The sequence below is a fragment of the Camponotus floridanus genome, unplaced genomic scaffold, assembly GCF_003227725.1.
Source record: "Camponotus floridanus strain SB8 unplaced genomic scaffold, Cflo_v7.5 scaffold54, whole genome shotgun sequence".
Classification (NCBI taxonomy): domain Eukaryota; kingdom Metazoa; phylum Arthropoda; class Insecta; order Hymenoptera; family Formicidae; genus Camponotus; species Camponotus floridanus.
In genome coordinates this window covers 1,082,476-1,095,734 of record NW_020229703.1, presented here as the reverse complement: position 1 = coordinate 1,095,734, position 13,259 = coordinate 1,082,476, and the positions used below count along the sequence as shown (strand labels likewise).

General features: G+C 32.9%; 2 protein-coding genes across 3 annotated transcripts; both read right to left on the bottom strand.

Annotated features, from left to right (window-relative positions):
- Positions 1 to 252: 252 nt before the first annotated feature.
- LOC105254089 (lysosomal Pro-X carboxypeptidase) lies at positions 253 to 4,781 on the bottom strand. Its single transcript, XM_011262585.3, has 7 exons — positions 4,452 to 4,781; positions 2,774 to 2,917; positions 2,117 to 2,397; positions 1,497 to 1,654; positions 1,246 to 1,418; positions 808 to 1,157; positions 253 to 512 (listed from the first exon to the last, which is right to left on the bottom strand). Exons 1-7 carry the CDS (start codon positions 4,620 to 4,622, stop codon positions 308 to 310), a joined length of 1,482 nt encoding a protein of 493 aa, XP_011260887.1. The 5' UTR covers positions 4,623 to 4,781; the 3' UTR covers positions 253 to 307.
- Positions 4,782 to 5,616: 835 nt separating this feature from the next.
- On the bottom strand, positions 5,617 to 13,249 carry LOC105254120 (centrosomal protein of 152 kDa). Of its 2 annotated transcripts, XM_025412671.1 has the most exons (12): positions 12,717 to 13,249; positions 11,283 to 12,153; positions 11,031 to 11,119; positions 10,747 to 10,947; positions 10,635 to 10,670; positions 10,153 to 10,392; positions 9,866 to 10,038; positions 9,306 to 9,767; positions 8,878 to 9,200; positions 8,664 to 8,767; positions 7,238 to 8,578; positions 5,617 to 7,138 (listed from the first exon to the last, which is right to left on the bottom strand). In XM_025412671.1, the coding sequence occupies exons 1-12, from the start codon at positions 12,834 to 12,836 to the stop codon at positions 6,965 to 6,967; spliced, it is 4,134 nt and encodes a 1,377-aa protein (XP_025268456.1). In that variant the 5' UTR covers positions 12,837 to 13,249; the 3' UTR covers positions 5,617 to 6,964. The 2 variants fall into 2 exon arrangements, with proteins under 2 accessions (XP_025268456.1, XP_011260930.1); XM_011262628.3 differs by lacking the exon at positions 10,635 to 10,670.
- Between the last annotated feature and the right edge of the window lie 10 nt (positions 13,250 to 13,259).

Genomic DNA, 13,259 nt, shown 5'->3' with positions numbered 1-13,259 from the left:
TTTTCGTCGTTTAAGAGCATCTTTATTCTTTTATCTCGTAATTCTTTTAGAATGCCTGACGAATCATGTGCATTTATTATTTACTGTGATATCGAAATACTATCGCGTATGTATATTTTCGATTAAGTTTTTATCAATGCTTCATTTAGCAAGTAATTAGTCCACGGCAGCGTTGATTATTTATTGTTTGTTGCAGCGTACGTCCTGTTTTTTGTATTTATAATTTCAGAAATAAAGGAAAAGAATTTCAAATAGATCGACAAAATTTCTTTCCGCGCGATAACTTTTCTTCTCGTCACATCAAATTCTAAAATTTTCTTTGGTATTCTGCGATCCACTTTTTGATGGAGTATTGATGAAATTTGCGCGTTAAAATGACGTCATACGAATCGTTGCTGTTGCTCTCTCGTAAGTCTAGATGATGCGCAGCGTCCGGTATTATGATGGCAGTCGCCGACGAAGACAAATTGCGCAACACGCCTCCGCTCGTCCACGGATCTAGCAATCCGTTGCTAACAAAAAATATATATATATTTTTTCTTATATATATATATATATATATATATATATATATATATATATAAGAAACGGAAAGACAAGTAAAAATAAAATGAAAAAATGGAGAAGTGAGAACATTTCCCTAAATTAAATTAAATTAAATTGAAAAGATAAAATAATGATAATATATCACTAGAGAAACACAGGATCAAGATTGGAAATGAGATCATATATACATAAAAGATAAAGATATACGATCGAAAAAATTCAAATATTTTTCTTAATTTTTTGTAAATATTATTTATATACCTGAAGTGGATGTTAGTCACAGTATCAAGATTTTTACAGCCATATTGTTGACAAGCCAGATGAGGTTGCGAGGATACTGAATATTTTTTAAAGCAGGTATTATTGTAGTCGTCGAAATTCCACGTTGCCGGTTCGAACATGTCATTGGTACCATCGGTACACATCGGCATCACCATTTCTGTACACGCCTGATAATCCCATCCTTCATCACCCAAAGTTGGCGTCGTGTTCTTCGTAAAAGTGCAATTCGCTTTACCAGTATAATTTGTGTAAACATTAATAGCGCGATAAAGTGTTGATAACAATGGTTTTCCCGTCAACGAAGAATTCGTCAAATGTTGGCAAAAAACCTAAATAATAGAAGAATATTTATAAGCGACTTTACATTTATCAGACTAATTCATATTGAAGAAAAAACTTGAAATTTAAAGCGCTCACGTTAATTGGATTGGCCGGCAGCGGCGCTAAGAAGTTAGTCTCGTAAGGATAATTGACCATAGCCATGTTTATGTAGATTTCCTGCAGGAAATCTTTCAGCACTTGGACGTCTTCTTCAGTTTTCAATGGTTCACATAGCTTCCAATTGCTTGACAGCCATTTTTTACCCTCATCTAAAGCGTAAGAACAACAAAAGAATTAAAGAAATAACGTGCGAATAAAGATGAATTATAAGCGAATTATTTCACTACCATTTGAAGTCACTTCGGTTATCGTCTTCCATGCTTTCCGGATAAGCTGCGGACACGTTGGATTCGAGACATAATAATCCGATGTTGCTATTCGAGCGAAAGCGTCGCACTCCACGATGTCGGTAAATTGCAAAATTGGCGCGGAAGCTGCAATCGCACTGCAACATATTATGACAATATTGTTTACAATCTTGGCACGATGTAAGAATTATTTTTTAAGAATTTATACTATCACATATATATCTCAAATTATATATATGTTTAACATATAAAACTATATATTTATATTCAAAATATAGAGATTTTTTGATATTAATTTCAATTTTCTACTACATCTATAATTTATTTTTTAATATATATTTCATAAATATCTAATTATAAAAACTGAGCAAAGAAAAATTCGAACATATTTTGAATTAATCTATATTGATAAGATTGATTTTTAGATATGTTATCGTGTGACATCTGACTCCGCTGATTATCAAGCACAAATAACATAAAATCCAACACTAAATATAACAATTATATTTATGTGATATTTTTCTCCCATACATTCATATCTTTAGCTTTATATAGTAGCTATATGACCAAGATATCGCTTGTCTTGTGATAAAACGTACCCTTGGACGATGTGAGGATACTTAATGCGCATCCAAGCGCTAAGCATACCGCCGTACGAACCACCGAAAACTATGACCGGACTGAACTCGAATCCTTCCTTCGATCTCAGGTATCCAATAAGCTCCACATAATCAGCCAGGGCTTGCTGAGACGTCAAATATCCGAGATACCGCGGATTCGCGAAAGACTGGTTCCCATAGGGCAGCGATTCGCCATAATAACGATGTTCGGCAAAAATTACCAGTGCACCGAATTTTGGCGCGATTTCCCACAGGAAGCCCTGTATATTAAGTATGTATAATTCAAATTGATTGTGCAAAAAAAAAATTCGAACTAACGCAACATATAGAAGTTGGTGGCTCGTATTTTACAAAAGAATCAATCTATATTTTATTTTATCTATTTTATGTATTTTTAGCATCAATTTCAAATTTATTATAATAATAATTGATATATATTTTTTTCTAAGTATTGGAGTAGAAGAGAATCTTAGAAACATATATTTCTCATGAAATATCACAGATGAAATAATGTGCAAAATTTACTACCTATATACAATCAACATTTCCTTTAATTAAACCATTACATGATTAATTGAGCGATAATGCAATATCACATACTAATTAGTAAATATAAAAATAATTGATTATTCTTACCGTATTCTCTGCAAAAAGTTCGATTCTACCTTCGTTTCCGGTATAGAAAAATATAGGAGCATTCTTTACAGTTTTACACCAGGTATCATTTATGAGATATCGCAAATTGAAAGTATCCTGTACGGCGAAACTAAAGTGATCCACCTTGAAATACATTATAAAATTAATAGTAATATAATTATTAATAATTACCAGTGTTTCTCCATGAATATTTTAGAATTAATAGTTTTTAAAAAATAATAGAGTAATAAAAAAAATACTAATATATATATACACAGTGTCCCAGGTATCTTCCGTCCAAAAAAAATTATAAGTAAAGCTCGCTAAACTGAATTAAAATCTTGTACCATTTTGTAAAACCGTAAAATTTCGAGGTATTAATTAAAAAAGATCGGCCAATAAATAAGCGATCCACGTGATGGCTAGGCAGTCGGTCATTCCAGCGAGGATGGTCCATCACCTGTTTGAAATATGCGACTGCTCGCGACCATTTTCAACATTTAAAAATCAATATTTATTTAAAATATTATAATTATTTTACAGGGAAAAGTTATAAGATTTGTAAAATTCAAGAAATACTGCGCAGAATTCTTATCAGATGGATTAGAGTCGGTAAAAAAAATTTTTTGTTTAATAAATGTTAATTTTTAAATGTTGAAAATGGTTTTTATTTGAAAAATAATTATTTGATTAGAAAGTGATTAAAATTTCTTACAAAATCGCATAGAAATATCGCAAAAATACGATCCGATCTCACTTTTCTTATACGAATTATAGTTCGAGTTATCAAAAATCGATTTTTTGCTTTTAATTTGCTAGAACTATTGATATATTTGATACAGAACTATTGTAAAATAAACTACAACTCCGAAGAATAATTGATTTTACATGATTTGGTGCGATGCGTGAACTTTAACGCACCATATTTTCAGATTCGATTTTTTTGTATTTAATCATCAAAGTTATTTTAAATGTTTACATAAAACTCTAAAATTATTCAAAAGAATGTTAAGAATTCGAAAAAAATTTTTAGATTTTTAGATACGGTGTTTACAAGTTTATAAGAATCATTTTTACTTCGTTTTTCGTTTACCTGATATTCACCGTTAATTGTCGAGCAGTCGCATGTTTTGGGCAGGACCATCCTCGCTGGACTGCCTAGCCACGTGAATCGCTCATTTATTGGCCGATCTTTTTTAATTAATACCTCGAAATTTTATGTGATTTTGTGCAAAATGGGGCAGGACTTTAATTCAGTTTAGCGAGCTCTATATACTTATAATTTTTTTTGTGTGAACTTATAATTTTTTTTTGTACGATAGATACCTGGGACATCCTGTATACATATAAATGTACATATACAATATCATACCCTAACAACACATATGTCCAAAAGATGTCCAGAGATCATCGAGAGAACATCCAGAGGACATAAAATATCCTTTGGCTGTCCTCCAGATATTCTATGAACGTCTTTTGGACATATATGTTGTTAGGGTACATATATGTGTGTATATCATTAATATAACAATATAATTAATAAAAAAATAATATAATAAATAACTCATTAATTATATTATTATTTTTTATTAATAACATTATTTATTATTATTTATTATTATTAATTATGTGTGTGTGTGTATGTGTGTAATAATGGAGCATGTATGACATAACTCACGCGCACGTTGAATGTTTTGATATCATATATGTATCTGGTGCTTTGTGGCGGCGTGTCATAATTGACTGTCAATCGCCGGTTCTCGGCGAATCTATTTCGAAACGTCAATTGCGTCGTCGACTGGCACAGCGCGATCACGAGCAGTAGCAATATCCTCACCGATAGATTCATGATGCGATCTCAACGAGATCCGTGTATTCACTGAAGAATTCGCGCTCTCAGCCTGAGTCGTTATGATAGCAAGTGACATAGGACACAATGTATCACTTCATCCTTGTTTATTGTTGAATATAAACAAGGATGAAATGATTCACTGGGTGCATCGAGAAGCACAACCGCTCACTAAGCGGCTAAGTAACAATCGAATGTGATTGGTGAATTCAAAGATAGAAACCAATCACATTCAATTACTACTTAGCCGCTCAGTGAGCGGTTGCGCTTCTGGATGCACTTACTATGTTTCTGTGTCGCTTACTGAAAAACGTCCAATAATACGCCAATGTTCTGATAAACAATCTCAAATCCATTACCGCCGCGTCGTATACGAGATGTCGTAAAACAAATGGATCCACTTTGAATCCCACATCTCATATATGTTACAGGTTCTGCACGTGCACATAACGTCATTTTACATAAATTTTAAGAGATATTCTTTTTTCCTGGTCTTAATGAGACAATCCTATATCAATATCTTTAATATCTTTAATATCAATAATTATTTTGGATATTTTTTCAAATTTAATATCAATAATTATTTTGGATATTTATTTCAAATGCTATTTATATGAAAAGAATAGTTATATAAGAGATATGTATAGAGAAAGAAAACTATATAAAGTTTTATAGGTTTAAATAAATTACAATTTGCTATTTATAGTACAGTTTGTTCAAGTCAGTCATTTCTCTTGATATAATTTTTAATACACTTATCATATTTTTCAATATCGCAAACGTTTTCATTAATCGATTATAATTTTTTATGTTAATTTATCTTTCATATTTATTTCAAAGATAAACCTATATACATACACACACATCAGGAATATAGTGTGGAAAATAAGATAAAATAATAAAATGTAACGATATATTTTGACAGCGACATAAATTCTTTATTACAAAAAATAAATTAATTCACTCTACATATACAAAAATACAATAACTAATTAATATTAATAATACTTCTCTATATCCAGTGTATGTGTGTGTGTATGCGCGTGTTTGTCTGTAAGTGTGTAATGACACTGGTAAATTAATATTATCTATTTAAACGTACGATATCCGCGGTGTGTATCGAACAATCTTATCAAGATCTTCACATATAGAGATATACAATGTTTAATTTATATTATATTCTTATAAGCCGATATGATATAATTGGCCATTTTCTGAGATTGCACACAATTGCATAATAAAATAAGCAAATTACAAAAATTGAGAGTTCGTCGAATTTAATTATGGCGTCTTATTTGTTCGAATAGACGTTTCGTCGAATTTTCAATGTAAAGAAGAAAGACGAACGTCTTCGATACTTCGTCGAAAGCTATCGTTACCATTAATTAAATATACACATTAAGTCACTTAAGAGTAAGGATAATGTAAAGATCTTTGTTATTCAGTCCTGCTGCTTAACGCATTAAAAAATCTTTAATACAATTCGGATTTTTCGCTTAGTTACAAGAATTTTATATGTAAAGTAAATTCCTACATTGTAAAAGTCACTTTGTACAATCTTAATATAGATCTGATTATCCCTTCTAGCGACATGTATAAAATGTATAAACGAATTCCAATATTCAAAGATAAACAACTCTTTGATAGAGAGATGAGAGAGAATTATATCGGAATAGTGCTTTAATTTTTTACAAGAAGTGAAAATTAATGTTTTCCTTAATGTCTACATATTTTGATTTTTCTTCTTTATTACTTACTTTCATAAGAGAAAAAAAGAGAAAAATCCAATAGAGATCCAGTCTTGCATATTATGTCATAATAATGCTCGGTAGAAACACGTGACTAAAGCTTTTCCTTTTGTTTGTGAGCTTATCATGTCGTGTTTCGTCTTAAATTATAGACGAATTATTAAAAAATTGTAATATAATATATACTGGTTAATGTAAAAACGGCTCCTTCCTATTCATACGTTTGACGTATCAACTTATATATAAACATTACTATCCAGTTAGAGTACTCGGACGATTAACCAGATAATTGTACTTCAGATGTCTATAGCTATAGAGCTACAATTAACGTTCGCCGCTTTGTCATGAATCGAGATTGGCAAGCAAACGCGATAATAATTCTACTGGGAAATATATCATTTTTACTTATATGTATATATTGGTCCCTAACATAAAACTCTGCTAATAAAATGTTGTACAATAATGTGTTTTACATTACAGACAAAGAAGATATCTAGCCTCTGTAACTACATATTAGCTGGAAAAAAAGAAACTATATTGCATATATTTAAAAAATACTTAATACATACTTCAACATTTATCTTTGTACTCCAGTCATATTTGTTCTATTTTCTCTGTATACTGATGCTCAAGTTCCTTGACTTTTGCGGCGTACTTTTCGTTGTATACCGAAAAGTTTTGTTGTACTTCATTGATGGCCTTTTTGTATCCCTCCTCGATACGTTTGCATTCACTTGTGAAAAACTCTCTGCCATTCTTCGCATAACTCTAAAATCCGCACATACATTCGTAATACTTTTCGCATCTTTTCGCGTATTTTCATATCTTTTATAAAACAAAAAATAATTTAGCAAATGTTTTACTCACCTTATAATTCTGTGCACTCTTTTTCGCTCTCTGATACTTATGTTTTAACGTATCCATATCGCTCTTCGTCTGTATCTCTTTATCTTTCAGCTCTTTGATTTTACTGTTTAATTTCTCTTCATTAGATTTCAACTTCTTTATTTCTCCATTCTTCTCCGTCTCCTTAGCTTTACTCTCTTTAAGCTCAGCAGCCCATCCGGTCATCATCTGAGCCATCCAGTTTCTATCCTCTTCAACTTCGTTCTCCTTTTTCTTTAAATCCGCTTCCAATTTTTCGATTTGAAACTTTCGTGCTTGCAATTCTCGATTGCAAATTTCCAGTTTGTTCCCTATAATTTGACTAATTTGACTGACTTTTGCTTTTTCCGCCATTATTTCGTTTTGCAGAATTATTACTTCTTGATTTTTCTCGTTATATTTTGTTTGCCACTCCGAAACAATAGTTTTGTATTTTTCCTCTAGTTCTTTCCGCTTTTCGAAATTCCGTTCCTCAATTCCTCTAAGTTCCTTCACCACTTTCTGTTCCATTCCTTCTCGTACCTCTTTTGCCATAATCTCCTTCATTTTTTGAAAATCGGTACTATCGCTCGTACTACGAGGAGACAGATTCAATTCCGCGGAGACTTTATTTTGACTTTTGACGTATTGTTCGAATTGTTTGGCTTGATTTCGCAATTTTATTACTAATTGATCTCTTTCATCTTTGAGTTTCTCATAATCTTTCAGTAGCCTACTCAGTTTTTCGTCTTTGCTTCGTAAATCCTGCTGAAGCTGTTGCATTCTCTGTTCCAATGTCGCGGAGTCATTGACTAATTCCTCTTTTGAATTATTTAACCTAGTTAATTGCGCAACCAAATCCTTATAATAAGAGAGCTCTTTCTCCAATTCATTCTTCGAATTTAGTGTTACCTCGCCGCTTTTCCGTAATTTTCCTTCAAAATTGATAATTTTTTTCTTTGTATCGAACAACTCTGCTTCAAGTTCAGCGATTTTCTCTTTACAAGTATTTCTTTCGCCGAGTAGCTTATCGCATTGACTTTTCAGTGTCTCATTTTCTGTTTGAAACCGAGCAATCTTCAGTTTCACGTCGTCCGAGTCTTCGAACTTTGTGGTACGTTTTAGATTCGATAATTCTATATCTAATTTAGAGACTTTTGCAAAAAGATCTTTTTTCTCATTGACGATTTTCTCATATTTCTTCTTCCACGATTCCTGCGAGATTTCCATTTGCGCTATTTTCAATCTGGCATCGTCCAATTCAGTTTGATAATCAGATAATTTTTTTTGCTCCTGCATGGCGATTTGAAGCTTCTCTTCCAAACGCTTGCAATCTTCCTCCAACTGTAATAGAATAAAGTGATTATTTACAAAAACGTAAAAACATTAACGTAAAAGCATAAGAAAATTTGTAAGAATTCAATTATACCTGATTAATTTTTTCTAAATGTTCAGAACAATGATCTGGTAGAAGAAAACTGATTTCTTGATTCGGGTGTGCATTTCTTAATTCATGTAACGCTTCTTCTTTCGCTTCAAATGGAATATTGATTAAATTAGAATAAAATTTGTTTGATTACTATAGACATCATGCTTTCTATATAATGTAATTTATTTCTTCTTTTATAATATTCAGTACTTACCTCGTTCTATTTCAGAATGTATCTTTTTCATATGATCCTCTTTTTTTCTCCTTTCATATACCAGATCTTTGTCCAACTCGATTATTTTGCTTTTGAAATCTTCGCATTCTCTAGTTAGTTTATTACACAGTTTAATCTGCGTTTGTAATTCGTTTTCTAATTTTTCTACATCATTGTGATGTGATTCAATTATACTGTATTTATTTTTTAATGTTTTGATTTCATTTTTATGCTCATTTATTAATTGTTCCTTTGTTCCACATACATCTATGTATAATTCTTTTACGCGACTTAACTCTTTTTGTGTTTGTTCTAATTGTACGCTAGAAAAATAGAAATTTCATTTGTACACATACATTTTTACAATATTTCTTAATAACAGTTTTTATTAAAAATATTCAGAAAATGTTAAATTAAATAATACTTACGATAATTGTACTATCTCCATTTGTGCTTCTTGCTTTACTCTTTCTATGGCTTTAGCATGTATCTCCAAGTATTCTTTGTTATATTCATCAATAGCTTCTTTTTCTTGTTGTTCTATAGTCTCTTGATGCATTTTATTAAGTCTCTCTTGGTTAACAGCTAAAGCCTCTTCTAATTTTTGTTCTATGCTAATCTTCTCATCATATAACAATTCGTATTGTTTTCTCACATCATTTAAATGATCTGACAATTTTTGTATTTTAGCATTCGCTTTCATGGCCTCGTCTGTTAATACAGATTTTAATTCTTGCTCCAATTCGTTAATTCGTTTGGCATACCGCGCCGCTTCCTGTCGACACGTTTCAGCTAACATTAGAGCTTTGTTTAACTCCTTTTCTTTCTGTGATAGAGTATTTTCTAAACGATTTATTTCCTTTCTCTTTACAGCTTGACCAGCCAGACATCTAACCAAAAGTTACATTACATATATCAGAAATAAACGATTTTTAATACAATATTTAATAATTCAGATTTAAACTAAAATATATATAGACGATCTTACCTTTGCAGCTCGCCTTTCAATTTATTTGTGATATCGTCAACTGGTTTTGATTTCGATTTATTATGAAGTTCACCTAATTTCATCTGTCTAATTGAATCAGATTCATCATCCAAAGTTGTGGTCAATAATGAATCGTATTGTGCTATATCACTTTTGACTACCTCCAATTTGTTCTATAAATAATTATATAATAAAAATCTTATCTTTAAATCAATTTCTTATAATTAGTGTATTTTTTGGGTAATTAAGGAATATATTTAACATAATCTTTCACACACACAAATTACCTGCAAATCATCTACAGTTTTATGTAGCTCTTCCTTTTCTTGAGTCAACATTTTCACTTGCGCTTGTAATTGCATTACTTGCTGCGCACTATTTGTGGCCATAAGATTGCGGCATTGGGTTTGACTTTCTTCCAATGCTTGCGCCAATCGATTCATGGTGTCACCCTTCTCCACCATGAGAGCCTCGTGCGCTCTTCGAGCATCGTTCAATTTATGTTCGAGAGTAACACACGACGTCTCCTGTTAAAAGATAACAATATAGGAAACTAAATATATATAACTAAATATTAACGTTACATATAAATGTGTACAGTAATATAAAGAGAAATAAAATATCAGGTTTATATTTATTATATTAAAAATGCATGATTATTAGGCATATATATTAATCATTTTCTGTGTATTGAAATAAATAAATTATGTTGAAGAAGCTTTAAAAAATATATTCTGCACAATTACAAAAATAATCAATAATGACTTGCCCAAATATTATTGTTGCCAATGTCCATATTGAGCAGCTGTGGCAAATATAATTATAGAGAAAATATATATGCGAAATATGAAAAATAACTTAAAGAAAGAGTTTGACAATACCTTGACATTTAACTTGTCTGTAAGAACATCTATCTGAGTCTGCATATTTTTCATTTCCACCGCATGTTTTTCTTGCGCCTGTTTCAAAAATTTTTCATGCGTCTTATCATTTGTTTGTAACATCTGTGCTCTTTCTAGCACAGTAATTTTTTGTTGCAAATCTATGACAGAGTCTCTCGCAATATTCAATTCTTCCGTTATCTACACAAAATTAATATTATTGATATTACAAGACTTAATATTAATCAATATAAAATGCAGATATATATATATGTATATTTTACATTTTGATTTGTCTTCTCCAAAACTGCGTTTTTCTCTTTTAGAGACTCCATTTGCCTTTGCAAATCACTTATCTCAGCCTTAGCATCAACTAAAAAAATTAATTCAGTCTGATTTTATATTGTTAAATAGGCAAAATAATTAAAATTACTTTGGTTATACATATTTGATAATATTGTTAATATCAATAACTAATACTAGTATATATATTTTTGCTTAAACTCCAATGATTATATAGCTTCCTTTATGCTTACCCAGCGCATGTTGCGCTTGAGTCCTGGAAATATTAATTTTGTCAACTTCCGCTTGTAACAGCAATAATTTCCTCGTCAGTTGATTTTTTTCATCCTCTTTTTCCGATTGTACTTGTTGTAATTCATCCGTCAAACGATCGATCTCTCTTAATCTGACTTTGTACAATACTTCGAGTTGCTCTTTGCTATTATACTCTGCTGATTTGTATGCTACATCATCATCTATTGACCTGCCATTTGGACTAGTCTTGTAGCAATGATTTATATGATCCGAGGTAGCGTTATCGCCTCCACCAAATTCCTGAATCTGCTTACTTTGTACATTATTTTCATATATATCGGTAAAACCATTGTTGGAGTATTTCTTGGGTTTGTGAGTATTATAATGATTGGATGGTGTTTCATAATTGTAGGGATAAGTTTCGCCGAACGTGCACTCCTCAACCGACTGTGGATGCATCTTACGAGGGTATCCAGTTGGTGGTTTTGATAATTCATACGGCGTATCCAGCATGCTATTGCTGTTGCTGTTGTCGTTGAATCTGTTGTTGACATACGGCGTTCCCGTTTGTCTACATAAATCGAAATCGGCCTGCACATTTCCACCGATTTCGGAGTCAGATATGTGATTTGTTATCACATCGTGATCGTAATTATTCACATTCCCTATGTGATTATAGACATCAAGTTCCTTTTGCACCACTACCTGACTTTTGGCAGATGTAACCGATTCCAGGCCAGAGTTGACTACTGTATTGGTGCAATCAGTATCTCTGATACTATCATCTTGATAGTGGCTACTATCGACAGAAGTGCCATCGTCATCATCATTCTCTAAATCATTGAATGCCGTTGTCATGAGAACCTGGAGCTGAAAAGACAACAATTGTAATAAAATTTGGACATATTTCTATAAACTTTTATCATTTCTCATCGCAAAATACACAATGTTGCAAAATTCTTCAAAGGAAAAAAAGAGACTATATGCAATAGATATTTATACATATATATAGCTCCTTTTTTTCTATGTCAATTTTTTTGCAATAGAATCTTATACAATAAAAATTTAATATGTTCTTCTCCAAATTCTGTTCTTTCAGAGTACAATAATGAAATTGCTCGATAAGGAGGACTCTACACAGTGGACTTTATGCATTGTTTTCCTAGCGTAGAGAATAGCAGTATCAGTTTGTATCAAAAAATTGTGACAAAATTTTATCACATCATCACTTAATGTGTGGACTTGGATATATCATTTTCCACCTCTCTTGCAAAATGTAACAATACATTGTAAAATTTCTCTCTGCACACAGCAAAATTCCATAGGGGAGCTCCTACACATGCAATCTCCTCACGAATCGTGAACGCACGCGTGCACCAACAATTCTACAGAGAAAGAGAGAGAGAGAGAGAGAGAAAAGAGATTGGCGTTACCTCCCCCTCACGTCGCCTTTTATCCTCCTGCTCCTCCTCTTCCTCGAGCCTCTGCGCCACCGTATTCAGCTGTATGCTCTCGGTGCCCTGAAACAGGCTCAGGCCCGGGCCCGCCTCCATGCCCTGGTGCCGGCAAGCGCGACAAACCTCACGACTCACGACTCGCGACGCGACTGACGACGGACGCGTCTATTGTGCGCAGCATATTTTTGTTTATAACGCCATAACCTAGACGCAACAAGTGGGTCACGGTGGTGTACACACGATGTACGCCGCGGTGGCGGGGCCCGCGTCGCGTACGACGAGTACGACGGGGGATAGGACGCGTCGCGACGCGCACATCCCTCGGGGATGTCTCACCTTCGGAGAACCGACGGGGTCGGGCGGCCGCTGCGAATACTGCGACACGACACGCGACACGGACGAGCGCGCGCGATTATTATTTACACACGCTACGCTATGTACTCCGTAGTAGATCGCGGGAGCGGGAGGACCCGAGCGCGCGCGCTTGTAAACAATCGCTCGTTAAGTCCGACGTAGGCA